General features: G+C 43.2%; 1 protein-coding gene across 2 annotated transcripts in view; it reads right to left on the bottom strand.

Annotated features, from left to right (window-relative positions):
• Nucleotides 1–6,286: 6,286 nt before the first annotated feature.
• The window catches only part of OSBPL2 (oxysterol binding protein like 2), a 153,073-nt gene continuing 137,485 nt past the window's right edge, over nucleotides 6,287–21,874 (bottom strand). For both annotated transcript variants that reach the window (XM_040331194.1, XM_040331193.1), the window contains exons 8-14: nucleotides 21,156–21,263; nucleotides 18,625–18,714; nucleotides 14,170–14,296; nucleotides 12,241–12,369; nucleotides 11,895–12,018; nucleotides 11,649–11,739; nucleotides 6,287–6,731 (exon numbers count right to left, since the gene is read on the bottom strand). In XM_040331194.1, the coding sequence (XP_040187128.1) occupies nucleotides 6,629–6,731; nucleotides 11,649–11,739; nucleotides 11,895–12,018; nucleotides 12,241–12,369; nucleotides 14,170–14,296; nucleotides 18,625–18,714; nucleotides 21,156–21,263 (772 nt within the window). In that variant the 3' untranslated portion in view covers nucleotides 6,287–6,628. The remainder of the gene's footprint in view (nucleotides 6,732–11,648; nucleotides 11,740–11,894; nucleotides 12,019–12,240; nucleotides 12,370–14,169; nucleotides 14,297–18,624; nucleotides 18,715–21,155; nucleotides 21,264–21,874) is intronic.

Consider the following 21,874-nt stretch of genomic DNA (forward strand, 5'->3'; position numbering starts at 1 on the left):
TGTCTTTCACACCTAACCTTAAGTTTTCCTGTCTATCCCTGGTTTGAAAGACTTTTCCTTGGGGGTCCATCCCAAAAAGGTTTCATTTCTGACATTTATAAACTACTGAATGTATACCCCATGGAAACCCTAGGTAAGCACCGTTGCATGCTTAGATGGGAACAGGTCGTCGGGGAGGAGTTGACCATGCCTCAGAGGCAGATTATTTGGTCCCAAGCTGCCAAGAGTGCAATATGCACTCTTTATTTAGAAAATACACACAAAGTACTTTATTTTTTGGTACAGGACTCCCTCCCGCCTCAAAGCTGTATATCCTCTAGTCTCAGATCGCTGCTGGAGAAGCCGCAATGACCATGGAACCTTGTGCCGCATCTACTGGCAGTGCCAAACACTACACCCCTATTGGCAGTCAGTACAGGACCTCCTTCAAAGATTATTAGCGTTCACTCTCCCCCTCTGTCCCAAGGTCTTTTTACCAGGGTTACTCCCACCTAAATTATCTAAACTTGCTAAAACGTTAGTTGACGGTGGCTACGTGTTTGGTGGCTCTCCATTGAAAAAAGCAGATTCCCCAGTCCCCTATTGAGCTATATGGTAGGATTCAGGACGTGGAGTTTTTGGAGTCACTGAAAGCCCGCCTCAATGACACGGACTATCACAACAAAGTGTCTTCTGGGGGCCCTGGCATCTGCATGAAGAGTCCTTATGAGTAACGATCCTGCTTTACTGTCTGCGGTGGTAGTGATCTCCAACTCCCAGGAACGACAGACTCAGGATCCTTTCTATTTCCCTTTCTCTGTCACTCTCCTCTTTCTCGCTTTTCTTCTTCCAGTTTGTTGGTTGCCAATTTCATCTAAGCAACAATTTTTGGACATCATTTGGTGCCTTGGGTGCTGTTCCTGTGTCCGGCTGAATTTTAATTGACCCGGTTAGGAACAGTGCCAAATTGCTTGAGCAGCTAGACCGGTTGCTATGCTTCTTTTCTTTAAAACATTGTTGTTTTTTGTAGTTGGTTTGGTTACTGTAACTTATGCATATCCTCCAGCTATTAGACTATTAAGGATTTTATATAATGTCCCTTGTCTGATACCCTATCTTTTTTATTGTTATGTGCAAAAATCGATAAAAATTGTTAACTAAAAAAAAGTCAAGGGGCATAAAGAAAACACTGAGTGACAGTTTGTAGCATAAGTTATGACCTAGAAGTATCAGCTGACAGGTAGTACAGAGGTGATGCTAGTATGCATTAGGCTGTCATTGGATTAGGATGATTAAACATAATCTGCACCTCCTTATATCAGATGTCTTTATCAGACCCCCTCCTTACATCAGGAGTCCCCAAAATAATCCCACTTTACATGAGGGTCCCTCATCAGAGTTGCCCCCTTACATCAGAGATAACTCTTACATCAAATGTTGCCTTCAGAGTGTCGCCTCATATTAATTATTCCCCCCACTGGATTGGCTGACAGATCAGTGGATGCACTCCAAGAGACCCTGGGTGGCACAAATACAATCTGGAGGGGCACAGCCCACCCCAGCAACCCCCTAGATCCGGTCTTGTAATCCAGTGGTCATCAACCCTGTTCTTAGGGCCCACCAACAGGCCAGATTTTATGTATTACCTTGGGGAGATGCAGACTAGAACACTGCAATCACTGAGCAGCAAATTATATCACCTGTGATGCATTTCAGTTATCTTGCAAACCTGCCCTGTTAGTGGGCACTGAGGACAGGGTTGATGACCACTGCTGTAATCCGTTGTGGGCTACCTGTGTTAAACCGGGGGGGGGGGGGGGGATAAAGAAATAATAAGAAACACAAGGCCATTAAACAACCCTCTAACAAATTAATCAGTGGTACAAAACCATATCCAATCCATCACAACACACATTCAAGATTGCAATTAAATTTATAGGAACAAACATCTATTTTAATGACAACGTTATACAAAATAAGCATACATTGGCTCTGGAAATCAAATATAGCTGCAGTACCTGTTCTCAGCCAGCAGGTGATGCCATCTATACTACTGGCAATGTCATAGAGTAGACCGCTCGTTTAAGCAGCACATCCTGCTGGCTATAAGACCATACTACTGCACCCAATTATTAAATCGCAAATATATTCATGAGTTATCGTGAAGTACGCATGAGGTTGTTACTAGTGTGTGCTGTGTAAACAAGAATAAATACCAGCCAGCGGTTAGACAGGAGTTCTCTGCGCATATTAGATATTAGGAACCTGGTAGGAGGACTTGTACAGAAGATCTATTTAGGAACACATATAAAAAAGGTACTGCTTGTAGGCCTGTTTTACTATTTCCCCCCTCAGGGTAAAGATTTGGATAAAGCAGCTGTTAAAAGGGGTTGTAAAGGTTCATTTTTTATTTTCTAAATAGGTTCTTTTAAGCTAGTGCATTGTTGGTTCACTTACCCTTTCCTTAGATTTCCCTTCTAAATGTTTTTGTCTTTGTCTGAATTTCTCACTTCCTGTCTCTCCTCAGTAAGCTTGCCCCCATCATCCGAGTCGTTCGGGCTGGGGGTTAGTCAGCGTGCCCGCCCCCTCCCTTGGGACTACATCCCTGCGGGGAGACGCTGTGCAGTAGTCCCAAGGGAGGGGGCGAGCACGCTGACTAACCCCTAGCCCGAACGACTCGGATGATGGGGGCAAGCTTACTGAGGAGGAACAGGAAGTGAGAAATTCAGACAAGGAAAGAAAACATTTAGAAGAGAAATTTAAGGAAAAAGGTAAGTGAACCAACAATGCACTAGCTTAAAAGAACCTATTTAGAAAATAAAAAAAAAAACCTTTACAATCCCTTTAAGTTTTAGCGACTCTTGCACCAGATCATTCATTATTGTCTAAAAAAAGTACATGGGCACATCTCATTAAAGTGAAGGTTCACCCGGAAATGTTAATTTTTAAACATTAGATTGAGGCTCGTTTGTCTAGGGGAATCTGGTAGTTTTTTTAAAATCGAAGCAGTACTTAACGTTTTAGAGAGCGATCTTCTCCGCCACTTCAGGGTATGGGCTGCGGGACTGGGCGTTCCTATTTGATTGACAGTCTTCCGACGGTCGCATCTATCGCGTCACGATTTTCCGAAAGTAGCCGAACGTCGGTGCGCAGGCGCCATATAGAGCCGCACCGACGTTCGGCTTCTTTCGGCTACTTGTGACGCGATGTATGCGACCGTCGGAAGCCCGTCGGAGAACTGTCAATCAAATAGGAACACCCAGTCCCGAAGACCATACCGTCGGAAACCCGTCGGAGAACTGTCAATTAAATAGGAACACCCAGTCCCGAAGACCATACCCAGAAGCAGCGGAGAAGGTCGCACTCTAAAACAGTAAGTACGGCTTCGTTTTTAAAAAAGCTACCCGATTCCCCTAGACAAAATGAGCATCAATCTAATGTTAAAATTTTTTTTTCGGGTGAACTCCCGCTTTAAATGTCCATGGATTTAGACATCAATAAACGATTGGGGCTTGGAGCTGAAAGGAGCTCTAATATGCAGGTCTGAGGCCTCATACACACTGGACTTTTTACAGCTGTTTCTAGGGGAGTCTGGCATTTTTTTTCCCCCTACCTCTAAACTCCCCTGCATGTTAGCTTAAGTGTCCATGCACACATAGGCTTTTAGCAGCGTTTATTAGCGGGGGCTTTTAGAGGGAAGAAAAAACAAACGAAAAAAAAACACTGCCAGGAACAGCGTTTTGGAAGAAAAACACACTTGACGCTGCTAAAAGTGCATAGACGCTAGGCACGTTTAGCGATTGAGCATTAATTCATTTCATTGGCCAGAATAAATGATTATTCTGGCCGATTAAATTAATTAACGCCCAAACTCTTGTCACCTTGAAAACACGCCTACAAACTTGTCTTGTGTGCATGAGGCCTAAAACTGATCAGTCAAGGAAATGTAGTACAATAAAGTATAGGAGAGGAGAGAAGGATGGCCAAATGACTGTACAATTCAGCAACCAGGGACAGCGGGCTCACTAAAGGAGTAACTTGTGCTTTCATAAAAAAAGAGCTAAAAAAAAAGAAAAAAAGAAACCCCCGAAAAAACATCAGTAATTTATTTAGGCATGCTGACTACCTGGGTCCAAAGACCTGTCCATCCCGAAGACAAAGAAAAAAGTACATACCGTACGTTAAAAATCCATGGGTCATTTGCAGGTTAGGATTAGGGTTAGTACCCCTGTCACTGGAGGTTTCCCGTCAGTCCTAATGACACAACAGGAAGTGAATGGAAAGCTCCCGAAACGGAGGGGGAAATCCCGCCTTTAGCGGATGTCACCAGAACACATGTCCCAATTAAGTGCCCCCACGCGAGCGTTATTCTGGGGGAAGACTGAAAACTTAGATCTGCCCTCACTCTCCGTCCTTGCAACAGTGACACTTAAAACAATACAATATAAAACAAGACAGATACTGCCACCCTTCCTCAGTCCATCCAAAACTCCTTCCTAAATTTTGTGCAAGTTAATCCAAACATTCAAGTGAAACATTCAGGCAAATATAAATACACACACACACATACCCTTTGAGTCTAGCTAAGCAATCATTAAAAAATGAAAACGTATCTTAAGATACTGCAATGGCCTAAAAATCAAACTCATTCTTCTCCTCACACAATTCCCTGCACAGCAGGATTCAGGCTGGGAGGATCTGCACTGCAAACCAATTATGCCCTACATACTGCATTGCCAATCCAACATATTTTAGGCACTGGGGGACACATTTTGGCAAGCTTAAAGGTAATGAGAGTTCTGAAAGGGTAATGAGAGTTCTGAGAGGACAGAAGCAATGTGAATTTTTTTTTTTTTTTTAAACAACGGAATGAGTCAGGCAGCCGACACAGAAATCTGCAAGAGTGGTGCCACTGTCCTGACCATGCAGGGTGGCAGGGGCCAAATAATGTTGCAACATTTTTAAATAATTAAAATAGATGCATTCCATTCCAACTGTGGGCTAGATTCAGGTAGATTGGCGTATTTTAGTGCGGGCGTAGCGTATCCCATTTACGCCACGCCTCCGCAACTTAGACGGGCAAGTGCAGTATTTACAAAGCACTTGCTCCGTAAGTTACGGCGGCGTAGCGTAAATCAGCCAGGGTAAGCACGCCAAATTTAAATTGAGAATAGGTGGGCGCATGCACCGTTCGTGAAAGAATCCCGGTGCGCATGCTCGAAATTCCGCCGCAAATCGTCAATGCTATCGACGTGGACGTAATTTACGCAAAGCCCTATTCGCAAACGACGTTAAAATTTAAAAATTCGACGCGGGAATGACGTCCATACTTAACATACTTGGTTGCTCCTCATATAGCAGGAGCAACGTTACGCCGGAAAAAGCCTTACGCAAACGACGTAAAAAATTCCGCCGGGCGCACGTACGTTTCTGAATCGGCGTATCCAGCGCATTTGCATATTCTACTCTGAAATCTACGGAAGCGCCCCTAGCGGCCAGCGTAAAATTGCACACAATTATACGCCGGCGTATTCAAGTTACGTCGGCGGAGGAAGCCTATTTTTTCAACGTATCTGCCTTTGAGAATCGGCGTAAAGATACGACGGCGCAGATTTGAAATTACGGCGGTGTATCTGGAGATACGCCGCCGTATGTTGTTGCTGAATCTAGCCCTGTGTGTTTAGCTTGAGTTATGCACAGCAAGTATGCAGCCAGTGATGTCTGAATACACGATCTGTTTGCTTGTTCCTAATTAGAGAAATAAACAAGATGAGGTCAGTAATAGCAACCCCATTCTCTCTGTACAGATCTCTTTGTCACCACCAAACATCACTTATATAGTAAGGAGGTTGCCAAAACCCACTCAAAACCGATTTTAAATACAGGGTTGGCACTGGTGGGTCAAAGTACTGCAACTCCTCAAGTATCTTTTAATTCTAGAAATAAAATTTCTCTTTTGGAATTTCCAGTTGAGCCTCCCAGCATGGCCATTGTGTCTCCCTCTTCCAGTAGCTATGAGAGCGAGAACCTCAAGTAAATGATCATGGCAGTGGGTGGAGCTGAGAACCTGGGTGCTGAGACCCCACCCTCTAGAGTGAGAGAGGCAAAAGAAGCCAAATTGGTCAATTCAACCCAATGACATCCATTCAAAATTAAAAAGATTCATTTTGGAAAGTTAGTTATGATGCACAAGACTCCACCCTAAAAGCTGGAGCTACCATCCAAGGAGGACAGGGTGACAGACAGGCACTTAAAACATGTCCTCAAAATTAAAAATTAGCATAAAAGAAAAAAAGGACTACACAGAAATGGTTAAAGGTTTCCGTACTGCTGGCTACAATTTGACACCTGTGCGCCCTTTATACACAGATATGTACGCTGGCATATACAAACCCATGCTTTCATTTTATTTTTTTGGCAACCAAAAATAGTTTTATAATTAATTCCCTGATTGCTGAACAAGAATGTTTCCTAAAATGTTTCCAAAAGAAAAAAAAAATAATAATAAGGAGGTGCATATACATCTATAAATATATTTAAATGTACACCCGCTCCCCACAGACACAGTTAGCGAGCCGCAGCTCCGGTGCAAATGGCGACATGGTGCTTAGGTCAGATATGAGGAGTCCAGGGAGGGAAGGAGGAGGTGTCAATAAATGTTGTGACAGTCTGTAAAGTTTCTATCAAAGTATCCTCCTGTGTAGATCCAGTCTGCGGTCTTAGTGTGCGCATTAGTTCCATGTGTGAACCACCTGGAAGAGAGAGAGGGAGCGGGTTACAAAACAGAAGGCAGACAGGTGAAAAGTGTGACCACACAGAAATAAATCCTTCTTCACCGCAATCTGAACTTGGAGAAATAATACAGAGGCTGGTGACCTCCTTATGAAAATGCCAGCTGCCTAAACTACAGACCAGGAGCAAGTATGCAGATTAGGTTTGCAGCTTGTTCCAAGTCGGTGACTACTAAAGCTATAGACAGCCAAGAAACAAGCATTTTCAGAAGGATAGGTCTCTGATGACTTGCGTCCCTTTTACCTTGACTGTCCCCAATGCATTGGTGGCCCGTCCATACGGGGCACAGCCCCCTAAACCATGCGCCTGGCTCCTAATCTACATGCAGGGTGCTTGACGCATTAATTCCAGCAGGATTTTTTTTTAAGCATACGATTAGAGCCTGAGGCTCCAGGAGCTGCTGTGGCTCAACGCGATTGGCACTGTGCTGACAAGCCATTCACCTCTGCAGCCAGGGGTTCAGGTTCCGGTCTCGGCTACATGTGAATTGAGTTTGGTGGTCTCAGCCCGGCTCCCAGTGGGTGTGCTATGCGAGGTAAGCCTGCGCTTAGCATGCCCACCCCCCTCCCACAAAAACCACTACACTTACACGCACTCGAAATTGGGTTAACATGCACGAACTTTGACCACGCGGTCTCTAAAAAAGAGAGGCGAAGGACTTACGGGGCTGGTTGAGTGGGCAAATCCTCTCACTCCCTTATAGGGAGTCCCTCTGCCCCGTTGGGCTTCAAAGCGGAGCAGGTAGGGTGGGCTGTGTGGGAGGGCCCCTCACACACCCGCCGTTGCCACGCGGGGCATGGAGAAAGGTGGCAGATTGCCTCTGGGGGAGGCCTGCCTACTCCCAACTCCTGCAGTCCGGCTCCTCTCTCGAGTACACACACAAAATACACTTAAAAAAGAGGGGGCTCTGCCGATTGTCCCCTTCCCATCCATCTCCCCCCCCCCCCCAGAATTATTTAGCACCAGCCACCACTGCCCCAAAGGCAATTCTAAGTGGCAGGTCACAAGAGAGCTTTGCATGCAATATCTTTAACTGAAAATCTCAACATTATTTCAGTGTGAAAATCAAAAGCAAGCAGCAGACTGGCAATGTTTTTTGTTGTTGAAGATCCTGATCACATGGCTGCATTACAGCCATGAAATCAGGGGTATGATAATCTCTTGAGTAACTCAAGTTGGCCATATATAAATCGAAAGTCAGCTAGTTCAGCAGGCACCGGTCAGGATTCAATACATGAATGGGAAGGCTAATTGTACCCAAGTCAATCCATTGATCAACTTGGGTACATCCAGCCTGTTGTATTTTACACATTTGATTACTGCCAACACCAAAAGCCGCTGGCAGTAATCACTGTGCCCCCTCCTGCTGGCAGAGCCTAATAGTGTTGATGGGGGAATCGAGAATTTTTTTTTCTGCTTCTAACCGTGGTCGAAGGAAAGAAAATAGAGCCATCTTTGGCTTCTATAGCCTACTGTCTGTTTCTGACGGCATTTAGCTTCAATCAACATAATAGACAGATATCGGTTAAACTTTCATAACTTAGGGCTGCTTAATGAGGAACAGAAGCTGTGCCCAAAAAAACAAAAGTCATGCCAAGGTCTAAAGCCACGTACACACAACCATTTTTAATGGTCTAGAAAAAACTAGGTTTTTCTCACTGCGATTCTTGTCAAGCCTGCCTTGCCTACACACGATCGTGAAAAAAAAAAAAGCTTGAGCAAAGCGCGGCGACGTACAACACGTACGACGGCACTATGAAGGGGAAGTTCCATTCGGATGGCGCCACCCTTTGGGCGGCTTTTGCCGATTTCGTGTTAGTAAAAGTTTGGTGAGAGACGATTCGCGCTTTTCAGTCTTCGTGCTTTTCAGTTACAGCGTGACGAATGTGCTATCTTCATTACAAACGCTACTTTTACCAGAACGAGTGCTCCCGTCTCATAACTTGCTTCTGAGCATGTGCGTTTTTTTCCCGTCGTTAAAGCCTACACACGACCGTTTTTTCACGACGTGAAAAACGATGAGAAAAATTTGAGCATGTTCTAAATTTTTTAATGACAATTTTTTACTTCGAGAAAATGCTCTGGAGCCCACACACGATCGTTTTTAATGACCAATTTAAAAAATTTAATTTTTTACGTCATGAAAAACGGTCGTGTGTACGCGGCATAAGGATTAGTAACCACTAGTAGTCACTGTTTTCTAGTAGTCACTGTTTTCTTCAATACTGACTTACCATGCCTTGTTCTACACTGGGTCTCTTTCTGAATGTGCGATAATGTATATATTCGCCAGCACACCAAGAACATTTAATTTCGTCCAAACGTTCTTGATTTGAAGAAAGATCACATCACAGAACAGTGTAGTGCGTTTCAGAGTCACACAGGACCCCTTCATCAGGCATGTGACGATTAGCACATACCCAACGAAGGTGTCCTGTGTAACTCTGAAACATTGGACAACCTCCTGAGTTCAGAATGTAGTAGGGTAGTCGCTCAGCGCAGAACCCAGAAGAAAGTGGAGATCACTGGAGTACTTCAGTGATCTTCAGCTTCCAAAGGGAAATCAGTATGTTTTTGAGTTCAGGTCCACCTTAAATCAGATAAGTCAGACTCTCATGAATTCTCTAGATGGCTGGCCAGGAAATAAAATTACTTTATACAGAAACATACCATTGATTGAAATAGGATTTGTTTTAATATTTAGCCTTCGAGTGCTGTTGATAGGACTGCAGCAACTTTCAAATTCTAATCCTGTTGTTTAGTGAAAAATCAACATTTTTCTGCCCCACTAACTGTGAAATTACAAGAGGAAACCCGGCCCAAAAAAAAACAATACAAAATTTGGTGACTTCAGGTGGGACCTTGTTAAGTCAAAACGCTTTAGTGACCCTGGGCAGCAAGAACACAGGAGAGAAAACCGTAATTAGCCTATGAACAGCTATTATGTCATCATTGAGAGCTCATTTAAGCCAGGCCTACAAAGGCTTAAGGCCGGGTTCACACTGGTACGACATGACAGTAGTACAACTTTCATCCTACTTTGCTCTGCGACATCTGTCCTACATCAGTTTTACGTTGGTCCAACATCCATTCGACTTGAATGAACAGGATACTACTTTGATCCGACTTTGAGATAGTACGACTTTTTCTTTGACCAATAAAAACAATCCCAGTGTGACATAAATTCCTTTTCTCTGTCGTCCATGGACAGACACAGCCTTTACAAGTCTTGACATATGGGTTATGTCCCTGTTCATAGGAGAGGTGATAGACGCAACATAACCTACAGTCAAGATTATAAGGAAGCTGTGTCCGTCCATGGTGAGTACAAAAATCCTATTTTCCCTTTCGTCCATGGACGGACACAGCTTCCTTATAATCTTGGAAGTAGGTTATGTTCCATCTATCGCCTCTCCTGTGTACAGGAACATAACCCATATGTCAAGAATTGTGAAGGCTGTGTCCGTCCATGGACGACAGAGAAAAGGATTTTACGGTGAGTACAAAAAAATCCTATTTTACTGCTGCTGTAATCACCATGTCGGATGTCACAAGTCGGATGGTAAGGACAGGGATCCTACTTTGATCCAACTTCAATGATATTCAATGGGCTGAAGTAGGATCAAAGTCGGACCAAAGTAGTGCAGGGAGCATTTTCAAAGTCGGACCAACTTGTGTCAGACCAGTTAAGATGGCTACCATAGGAAAACATTGATTTTCACGCGTCATGCGTTTGCAACGTCGGGGGGGTTTGCCGTAAAAGTGTGAACCCAGCCTTAACCACTTGACCTCCGGAAGATATACTCCCCCCTTCATGACCATGCCATTGTTTGCGAATCTGCACTCTACCTTAACTGACACTGTATCCAAATAAATTTTATGCAATTTTTTCCCCCACAAATAGAGCTTTCTTTTGGTAGTATCTGATCACCACTATTTTTGTGTGCTATAAAACAAAAAAAGGCCGACAATTAAAAAAAAAAAAAAAAAGAATCTCTTCTTAAATTTAGGTCAATATGTAGTCTGCTACATGTTATTGGTTAAAAAAAAAAAGAAAAGAAAATCTAAATAAGTGTATATTGATTGGTTTACGCAAATATTAGTGTCTACAAACTATAGGATATATTTATGGAATTTTTATTACATTTTTTTTAATGCGAGTAATTGTGGCGATCAGTGAGTTATAGCAAAACTGCGATATTGCTGTGGACATTCTGACACTTTGCCTGGAACTAGTGACACTAATGCAGTGATCAGTGCTAAAAATCTGTATTGTCAATGTACTAATGACACTGGCTGGGAAGGGGTTAACATCTAGGGCGATCAAAGGGTTTATTGTGTGCCTAGCCAATGTGTGCTACAGTTATAAGAGGAAGAGATGGACTTTAGCTTCTGTTTTGCAGGAACACAGAATGCATTTCTTCCCCCCACTGTCAGAACGGAGATATGCCTTGTTTACAGAGGCATATCTCAGTTATCTGTGTATTGTGGGTGCCTGAGGACATTAAGTGCCCCGCACCAGCAGATCGGCTTCTGCTGTGAATGATCACAGCAGAAGCACGTCGCCCCCCTGCAGGTGGATTTCCGGAATCAAGTATACATACACGTTATCCGGCGCACAGCTGACGCCATGTATCGGTAAAACTGCTAAAGGGCAGCCGGCAAGCGGTAAAAGCAAAACCTTATTCTGACTGAGGTTAGCGGAAATAGCCAAGTGTAAGCATACAGAAGCAAGGCTCGTGGGGTTCAAGAAACCCTAACAGCTGTAGGTTGCAGGGCTGCTCCAACTTGCGCAAACAATGGTCAGCAATCTTAAAAGCTTGGGCAGGCTAAGCCCTCCAGTCAGGAATCACAGCATGTATTTGTAAATGCAATACCTTGTGTTCCATTCTTCATTTGTTTTGGCTCGTTCCCTTCTGGACGCCCTCTGCTTCTCTTCTAATCGTTCCTTCTCTTTACTAGCCTGATCTGAAAAAAAATAAAATAATAATATTAAAAAGGAAGAAAATTCACATACAAAAACAAAACAACTAACCCCATGCTAACTACAGCATAACCAAGGAGCTACAATATTAACAGAATCACACAAGTATAAAAGAGAGATGACCAACCCAGACACTTACCTAGATCCCCGCTTTCCATGTGTCTGATGTCGGGTCTTAACCGGCAGTCTGTAGGGGCCAATACTGCCAACATGTCTTTGTCCAATTCATTAAGAGCCACAGCAAAATGGGTAAAATTGTACATCTTGGGAGGAAAAAAGTGAGAATGTTAGAAAATGTAGAATCGCACATGAATCGATCATTCTTATCACAGCAGAAAATCACACATTCTTTACCAAGTCTGGATTTGTTATTTAGTACTATAGTACAGCTAAAAAAGAGTTCCAATTATGAGTGACTAAAAATGATAATTTTATATAATAAGAAAAAAACAAACAAAAAAAACTATAAAGGGTTCTGTGCTCACCTGAGAGGAGTTTGAAGGTCGGTTACTGATCCGCCATAGAAGGGTACTGCCAGGTATGACCTGCACAGTCTCATGGATTTCTGGCATATCATCAGCTTCGTCACTGTCTGGATTCGAACTCTCTTCATTCTATAGTCAATGAGGTGTGAGAGAAAGTGAGTAATCTATTCCTTACTTTGCTGCCTTGAAGATATCTCTAGGTAATTCAGCCTTGAAGATATCTCTAGGTAGGTCAGCCCTCGCATCTCAATCCTTGAAGTGAGCTTAAATTTAATTTTTTATTATTTTTATAAATATCCAAAAGCAGTTTGCAGGCTGCAATAGTCATCTGTAATTCGGAGATGTCCCCCACAGTACCCCCTCTTGGCCACAAGATGTCAGCAGTCTTCCAGGTTGAATGTCTCCCAGTGTGAGGGCACTATGACGCCTTTCATTCACAGTGTAATGGTGCAGAGAGTGGCATTGAAGTCATCTCATTAGTGCCACTCTGTGCATCAGTAGGAACCACCCAACCTAGAGAAGAGGCGAAGATGAAGAGGACCTTTGTGGCATCACAAGACTGGACATAAGACTACAGAAAAGGTAGATTTAAAAACAATTATAAAACTTTAAAAAAAAATACAGTCAGGGGAATGGGCATGGCACTTGGAACTGGGTTTTAAAGCGGAGGTTCACCGGTAAAATGCTGTTTTTACCCTTAGATGGATGCTCATTTAGTCTAGGGGAATCGGCTAGTTGTTTTAAAATCCGAGCATTACTTACCTTTTTAGAGAGCGATCTTCTCCGCCACTTCCGGGTATGGGCTGCGGGACTGGGCGTTCCTTCTTGATTGACAGTCTTCCGACAGGCTTCCGAAAGGCTTCTGACGCGTCGACGCTTCCGATGCATCCATCGCGTCACGATTTTCCGAAAGTAGCTGAACGTCGGTGCGCAGGCGCAGTATAGAGCCGCACCGACGTTCGGCTTCTTTCGGCTACTCGTGACGGGATGGATGCGACCGTCGGAAGCCTTTCGGAAGCCTGTCGGAAGACTGTCAATCAAGAAGGAACGCCCAGTCCCGAAGACCCATACCTGGAAGTGGCGGAGAAGATCGCCCTCTACAACGGTAAGTAATGCTCGGATTTTAAAACTAGCAGATTCCCCTAGACTAAATGAGCTTGCATCGAAGGGTAAAAGAGCAAAAAACAGCATTTATGGGTGAACTCCCGCTTTACGTAAGAATGAGTATAACTGGTCTAGTGTTGACCTTTCAGTCTTTAGCAGTGACTTTACCAACTCTATTACTCACTTCTCAGCCCCCACCCCCCAATAGTCAATATGAACTATTCTTAACTTAATAAACATCAGATTTATTATATGTGATCTCCTTATTGCTTCACAGCCCCTGGAATGACACTAGATGGTCCAGTTTTTAATACTTGGCAGTGAGACTCAAAATTCCCTGGAGGGTTGCCTAGATTTTTTAGCCTTGATATCTTAGCCTTGGAACAAAGTCTAGATGGTGAATTTCTAATTTCTTTGTCCTAAGTGTCCAAGTCCTCTATTTTGTACTTGTCAGTAGTCAAGTCTTAAGTTCATAGTCTCCAAATACGTCTCCGTGGTCAAGTTTTTAAGTTCCTAGACACCGGAGTGAGTCTCAATGGTCTATCCCCCCTTTCACATCTGAAGTGAAACTAGCTGATCTATTCTTTACTTCTCAAGCCCTGGAATGAGTCTTGGTGGCCTTGTCCCCCTTTCTCAGGCCAGGGGATGCATCTAGTTGCCCATTTGCTCTCATGTATGCTTTCCGAATAAGTCTGTGTGGCCAAGAAATTAGTTATGAGGCGGTGTCTATGTGGCTAGTTGCTCCGTCTTTGGAATGAGTCTAGGTGGTCTTCAATTCCCAGCCTTGGTAATGACAATAGGTCTCACCCGTTTCTCAGGTCTCACCTGTTTACTTTTCTTCAGTTGGTCACCTCCTTTCTTTTCTGACTTCTTGTAAGCCTCATACGTAAAAGGATCTATACTCCACAAGCACTCTGTCCACTTGCCGTATATCATACATAGTTTCTTCTTGCTATGAAAAGAGCAACACCATCATGTATTAACGGTGTGTACCAAGAGTAAACAATGGCCATCATCTATGCTGTAGAACAATCAATGATGAGGCGCAGAAACTAATCTGAGTGGGGACAGTACAAAGCAGAGTAATCAGGAAGCACACCTACCCACTGCACTTACGAAAAGTTGTGTGAAATCTGGCTGCAGCCCATTATAATAAATTGACTAGACCTTCTGATTAAGCAAATGCAGTATTTGCTGGATTGCATTAACACTCAGGGTTCGGTTTCACGTGTCCCTTGCAATTTCCCTTTACAGAGCAAATATACAGCAATCAGCCTCAACTTTTTGACCACTGACTGGTTAGTTAGTCAATAACAATCATTATTTTGTTACAATGGCATCTAAAAACCAGTGTGATATATTAAGCAGCAAGTAAACATGTTTCCCCTTAAGTTGATATGTTGAAAAAAAAATGGGCACTACAATTTGTTGTGTACTGTATGGAGCTGCATAGCTGCACACCAGTCAGGATACCCATGCTGACCCATGTCTATTGCCAAAAGCACCTACAATGGGCAAGTAAGTATTAGAATTGGACCACAGAGCAATGAAAGAAGGTGGCCTGGTCTAATGAATCTTATTTTCTTTAACACATTTGATGTGGTGAAGTTGGCCTGACCCCTTAGCAGAAAAACACCCCCAAAGCATAATGTTTCCATCTCCATGTTTGACAGTGGGGATGGTGTTCTTGGCATCACTCCTTCTCCTCCAAACATGGCGAGTTGAGTTGATGCCAAAGAGCTTGATTTTGGTCTCATCTGACCACAACACTTTCACCCAGTTCTCGTCTATGGTCCCAGATGCCTTGAAATTGACAAGATGCTTCTGTGTAGTTCTGGGCTGATTCCTCACCGTTCTCACGATTATTGAAACTCCACAAGGTGAGAACCTACACGGAGCCCCAGACAGAGGGTGATCGACAGTTGAAACCGTGTTTCTTCCATTTACAAATAAATCGCACCAACCCTCTCACCAAGCTGCTTGCCGATTGTCTGGTAGCCCATTCCAGCCTTGGGTAGGTCTACAATCTTGTTCCCGACATCCTTGGACAGCTTTTTGGTCTTGGCCATGGTGGAGAGATTGGAATCCGTTTTATTGATTGCTTCTGTGGACAGGTGTCTTTTATACAGAGATTAGGAGCACTAATGACGTCTCATTAACATCGGGGCGATGTCAAATCGCATTCCAAATCGCAGCCTTTTGCCGCCAACGCCACTGTCTGAATCAGTGCGACACCCAATTTGAAGCGCCGCACCGATTTCCAAAAGTAGTTACTGCACTACTTTTGGCAACTTCGGGGACGATTTCAAAAGACATCTGTGCTCCTAATCTCAGCTTGTTACCTGTATAGAAGACACCTAGGAACCAGAAATCTTGCTGATTGATAGGGGATCAAATACCATATTTATCGGCGTATACCACGCACCATAATTTTAAGAGAGACGTTTCAAGAAAAAAAACGTAAATTTTAAATAAAAGAACTTTGAAGCAAAATAAGGGTCAGTGCCCATCAAGGCAGTCTGATCAGTGCCCATATGCAGCCTCACCATTGCCCATCAATGCAGAGATGCCGGATTACAGAGCGGGGATCTCTCGTTTACTCGGCGGCAGCTGCGATATGAAGTCCCGCCTCCTGGACTGGCTCATATGATAGATAGAACACTGGTCCAATGCCGGGATGTGCGACGTCCATCATAGGAGCCGGTCCAGGAGGTGGGACTTCGTATTACAGTTGCCACCAAGTAAAAAGGAGATCCTGACTCTGTGTAATCCGGCAATGCTCGTCCTTCCCCCCTTGCCTCCGAGGCAGCCCCGGTAAATTTATGAGCATATAACACGCACACATGGTTTGCCCTTCATTTTCAGGGGAAAAAGGTGCATGTTATACGCCGATAAATACAGAACTTATTTCACCCATTAAAATGCGAATCAATGTATAACTTTTTGTTGTTTTTCTGTCTCTCGCTCTTAAAATAAACCTACCATTAAAATTATAGACTGATCATTTGTCAGTGGGAAAACTGCAAAAATGGTTTAAGAATAGTTTGAAAAACACAACAACAATGACTTTGAGGTGTTGGCTTAATCTTCAAATTGTCCAGATCTCAATCCAAATTGAGCTTTTTTGGGATGTGCTGGAAAAACAGGTCCAGGAGAACCCACCTTGCAACTTACCAGACTTACCAGCTACTGATGGCTTAGTACCAAATATCACTCTTCAGAGGTCTGCCGGAGTCCATGCCTCAACTGTTCAGGACTGCTTTTGGTGGCAAAAGGTGACCTACCCTATATTAGGAGGGTGGTCAAAGTTATGGTTGATCTGTGTATTCTGCTCTCACTATAACTAAGGGTCAGCTGATTAAAGTGCTCAAAAATATGAAAAACACTTAAATGCTGGGTCTAAGCTTGAGCAATAAAATCTTTCTGAGCTGCAATGTTCTGAGTCTGTCAGTGGAGCCTTGGATTTCTCAGCAACATAAACAAGGAAGCTCTGGGTTATGGCAGAAAGGGTTTTCTCATCTGTCCCTTCCAGAAGGCCTTCCATAGTAAGAAGTCAGGGCCAGATGCACTGTCCATCAACTGGATGTTGACAGAACCCGTCTGTTGTGTGGGTGAATGATGAGTGTTCAGGGCCAGCTTGTCATGCTGCAGACTATTAATAAGACAGATTGGACAAGATCTAATAACGGAGTTCACATTTCACATCCCCCCCCCCCCCCCCCGCTGCATTATCACAAAAACAAAAAACATTTGAAAAATTGACGAGAGGCTTAGGTACAAGATGGATTACGAGACACTTGGATCAGTACACCATTATAATAAAAAAAAAAAAATGAACTGTTATGATGCGCCACGAGTATACGCCAGCATCTTGAAAATCCTAATTTCCAGAAAGTACACACCTTCGATAATAACTAAATACGTTGAAAAACTAGGTGCAATGATTAGTGTTGCTTTGAATGAGGAAACAATAAAACCCTTTCTCTAATGCTAAATGTGCCCAAGTCAAGAAATGATGGTTAACCCAAAATTTTCAAAAGGTCTCAGGAACACGAGATAAGGGGAAACCTTCACATGGGGACATTGGTGACAACTGTATAATCTCTGTGACCCACCAGGAAAAGTTCCCCTTCCACCAGAGAAAACAGGACGATCGTATTACAAACTCTATATTGGCCGATTTAGAGGCAAAAGTCATAGCTGGTCCCAGAAGTGAGAGACCTACAAGGGGATAGGCAATCCTCTCAACACCCATCATTTCTAGCTAGGGTGGCGAAACGTGTTGAAGCGGAGACAAGATACATCTGACGTCACGTCCGGTTAACGAGGTTCAGGCGGTGGAACACATGACGGGTTGCTATCTCGTTGGTGGGGGAAGGACGGTGACGCGGAGGGAGAGCCTAAACTGCTGAATCCTGCTAGTGCCGGTTTGGGCACAATAAAATGTGAGTGGATATTTTTATACTTTCTGTTTTAATAAATGGGTTGCACTATGATCTTGCTGTATGCGGTTTACTTTTACATACGAGGATCTGTGGAGGAAGATCGCACATACCGATTTCACCCGCTTTCCAAGTCTAAGGCTCCCAATAAGCGTTACTAGATGCACCACTTTTGGGTCCAAGGATCCGGTGAGTCGTTATTGCACAAGGGGACCGGGTGCACGGAGGAGAACTGGGTGGAGACATGGAGTGGAGTGGCTGATATGTTCCCCCAACCTTTCTTCTGGGTTTGTAGGCTCTGGCGCTGTGAGTGGCTGAAGCCGCGATGAAGCCCTCAGTTCAGGTAAGAAGCTCTGAAGAAGCTTCAGAGCGCATGCGCCGCTGACGTCAGCGGCTGCAAGCAGGGTGAATATCTCCAAAACGGTGCACATTTAGGAGATATTTATTTTGCCTACAGGTAAGCCACCTCATCGGCTTACCTGTAGGTAAAAATATCCAAGAGTGGTTTACAACCGCTTTAAGAACTTTCACTTGATATTATAATCTTTAATGGGAGAAAATTTGCTTTGGACTGTGGTAACAAAAAAAATTAAATGGAGCAATTTTTTTTTATTAAAACACATTTCTATAACAGTGTATGAGGGTTTTTGTGTGGGAAAGATCATTCATTCCAAAACTGAAAGTAAACAAAAAAAACCTTTAAAGTGCTTTTGAATGAAATTTGTCCAGTCATCGAATGTTGTGAGAATTTTCATACAAAAATTTTCTGGTATATGGCCAGCTTATTTCTTGTAATGCTCAGGAGAGAAAGGCGAACACTAATCACTACAGTACTTACTTCTTATCTTGAATATATCCTTCTACTCGGTGCAGCTCTTTACCAAACAGGCCGCAGGGCTTGAAGTTCAGGATGCATTTATCTCCATTGCTGAAACAAAAACACACAAAAACACCCGATTAAAGAAGAACCTGGTTAAGCCTTATTTACCTCTAAACTATAAAATAACACAGTACCAAAGTCATTTCACCAATAGTAGAACCCCCTATTCTGCAAATAAGCATCGATTATGGGATCCCCAGACCGAACTACACTAGGGAAGAATTCAAGTCATTCTAAAAGGCAGAAGATTTTTTTTTACTTAAAGCGGAGGGTCACCCTAAATATACACTTTAGCTCATCCAGATCAGTGCAGTATATACATAAACATTTGGCTATTCATTTTTTTTTATTGTGCTTAATTACCGGGAATCTGGAGCATTTGCAGACACTTCCTGGTATCCCTCCCGTGGGAGTGGGCTTGTCTTTTCTCTTCCCCAGCGCCCCAATGTCTCCTGTCCACAGTGTCATGCATCCCAGGAGACAATTCACAACGCCGACTGTCGTAATCTCGCGGGATTTCACTCGTCACGCGACTCGTCAAGCAGGTCACGTGACGAGCATTCACCACTCCCCAGAAGTATTTGCTTGTGGGCTTCACAATGCCCACAAGCAAAATGGCAAATTCCGGCAGCGACTTTTAAAAGTTTAAATTTTCGGCCAATTCAGACTGGGGATGATTATAAACCTTAAACACCTGAGTACCAAGTTGCTAAGCATTAAAACAATCACTGCACTAATAAAAAAAAAAAAACGATATACTGCAGAACCTCTGCTTTAATGCATTCTATACAAGATAAAAAAACTTGTGTGTGCAGTTTCCCCCCTTAGCCCCCTAATACTTAGCAGAAGAGATTGCTCATGGAAAGATCACCAGATAAAAGTCCCATACTGCTGTCATGGCCGGGTGCCTGCCTAGTCCACAATATAAAGTTCCATAAGACAAAAAGAAAAGTGACGGCACTTCCAGCATAAAAGATTCCAAGTTTATTGAAGAAAGATTAAAATCCTGGACAAGACATGCATAGACACAGCTCTAGAAGCACCAGCAAACGCGCTTCACACTACTGTTTCACTATTCATTCGAGAAAAATATCCACACATGTTCCTGAGGAAGCCGCAGGGCGAAACACATAGGACATAAGTGTGGAACAATTGTATAGAGAAAATGTACTTCTTTCTCTAGGTACAACAGTACTGTATATTGTTTCTCTTTTCATCTGTGTAACAATAAAACACTTTCTATACGATAATAGTTGACGTCACACCCGGTACCCGGAAGTAAACAAAGCCGCAATCGCGGCTGTCGGTGTGAGATCGGTGAATGTTTTTTCACCGATTTCATGCTTGTAAGCCTGGAGGAGAGATGTGGGGTCTTATTGACCCCACATCTCTCCATAAAGAGGACCTGTCACACTGATTCCTATTACAAGGGATGTTTACATTCCTTGTAATAGGAATAAAAGTGATCAAAAAAAATAAAAATAAAAGTGAAGTAAAAAAACGCCCCTATCCCCAGTAGCTCACGCGCAGAAGCGAACACGAATGCAAGTCCCGCTTACATATGTAAACGCCGTTCAAACCCCACATATGAGGTATCTTCGCGTGCGTTAGAGCGTGTGCAACAATTCTAGCACTAGACCTCCTCTGTAACTCGAAAATAGTAACCTGTAAAAAAATTTAAAGCGTCGCCTATGGAGATTTTGAAGTACCGAAGTTTGGCGCCATTCCACGAGTGTGCGCAATTTTAAAGCGTGACATGTTAGGTATCTATTTACTCGGCGTAACATCATCTTTCACATTATACAAAAAAATTGGGCCAACTTTACTGTTTTGTTATTTTTAAATTCATGAAACTGTTTTTTTCCCCAAAAAAATGTGTTTGAAAAATGATTGCGCAAATACTGTGCGAGAAAAAAGTTGCAATGACCGCCATTTTATTCCCTAGGATGTCTGCTAAAAAAAATATATAATGTTTGGGGGTTCTGATTAATTTTCTAGCAAAAAAATGTAGATTTTTACATGAAGGAGAGAAGTGCCAAAATAGGCCCGGTGGGCAAGTGGTTAAGTTAGTCGACTAGAATGTTTTAGTTGATTTAACACTGGTTATTACCCTTCTGTCCCAGCCGTTTACTGGTAGGGGAGGGCACAGATAAAGCACACTGAAACCCAATAATTTAAAAAAGAAACTAGAATGAATCCTTTATGTTTTTAAGAATGTGCTTTAGATCAGTTTTTTCTTTGCTAGTTATCGAAAATTAGTATTTTACAAATAAATGTTAAATACAGGTTACACATATAGCAAAAGATTCCCAGAGCACTATGGGTTCTCCAAAGAGAGTGCACAGCATAAGCAGTTTCCTTTTACGTGTCACAGAAAAAACAATAATACATGGGGGATTTTTCTATTATTTACTTCAAGTGATTTATTAGAAGCATCCATGACAAGGGGTTCGGAGGGGGGGGGGGGGGGGGGGGTTATGTTAGTTTACCTGTGGTTTACAATTTCCACTGTCCCATACTGCTCTATCCACAGCTTCCCGATAATAACATTGTGCACACAACAGGTGGGGTTTGTCCATGTGTAGATATCTTTGTGCCTGCAGAGAAATAAGATATTAGAAGGGACAACAAGGAGACAAAAGCACAAGTAGATGTTTGATCATCCAAAGCTGGTGGAGTTTTAGAAAGGATCCATGTGTGATCTAAAAGGCAAAGGGCTAGATTCATTGAGAGTTACGCCGGCGTATCAGTATATACGCCGTCGTAACTCTGAATCTACGCCGTCGTAAATTTAAGTGTATTCTGGAAACCAGATACGCTTAAATTAGGCTAAGTTACAAGCGGCGTAAGTCTCCTAAGCCGTCGTATCTTAGGGTGCATATTTACGCTGACCGCTAGGCGGCTCTTCCGTCGATTTCAGCGTAGAATATGCAAATGAGCTGTATACGCCGATTCAGAAACGTACGTGCGCCCGGCGGATTTTTTTACGTCGTTTGCGTAAGGCTTTTTCCGGCGTAACGTTACTCCTGCTATATGAGGCATAGCCAATGTTAAGTATGGACGTTGTTCCCGCGTCGAATTTTGAAAATTTTACGTCCTTTGCGCAAGTCGTTCGCGAATAGGGCTTTGCGTAAATTACGTTCACGTCGAAAGCATTGACTATTTGCGACGTGATTAGGAGCATGCGCCGTTCGTGAGAAACGTCATT

This window comes from Rana temporaria, chromosome 12, assembly GCF_905171775.1.
Source record: "Rana temporaria chromosome 12, aRanTem1.1, whole genome shotgun sequence".
Classification (NCBI taxonomy): Eukaryota; Metazoa; Chordata; class Amphibia; order Anura; family Ranidae; genus Rana; species Rana temporaria.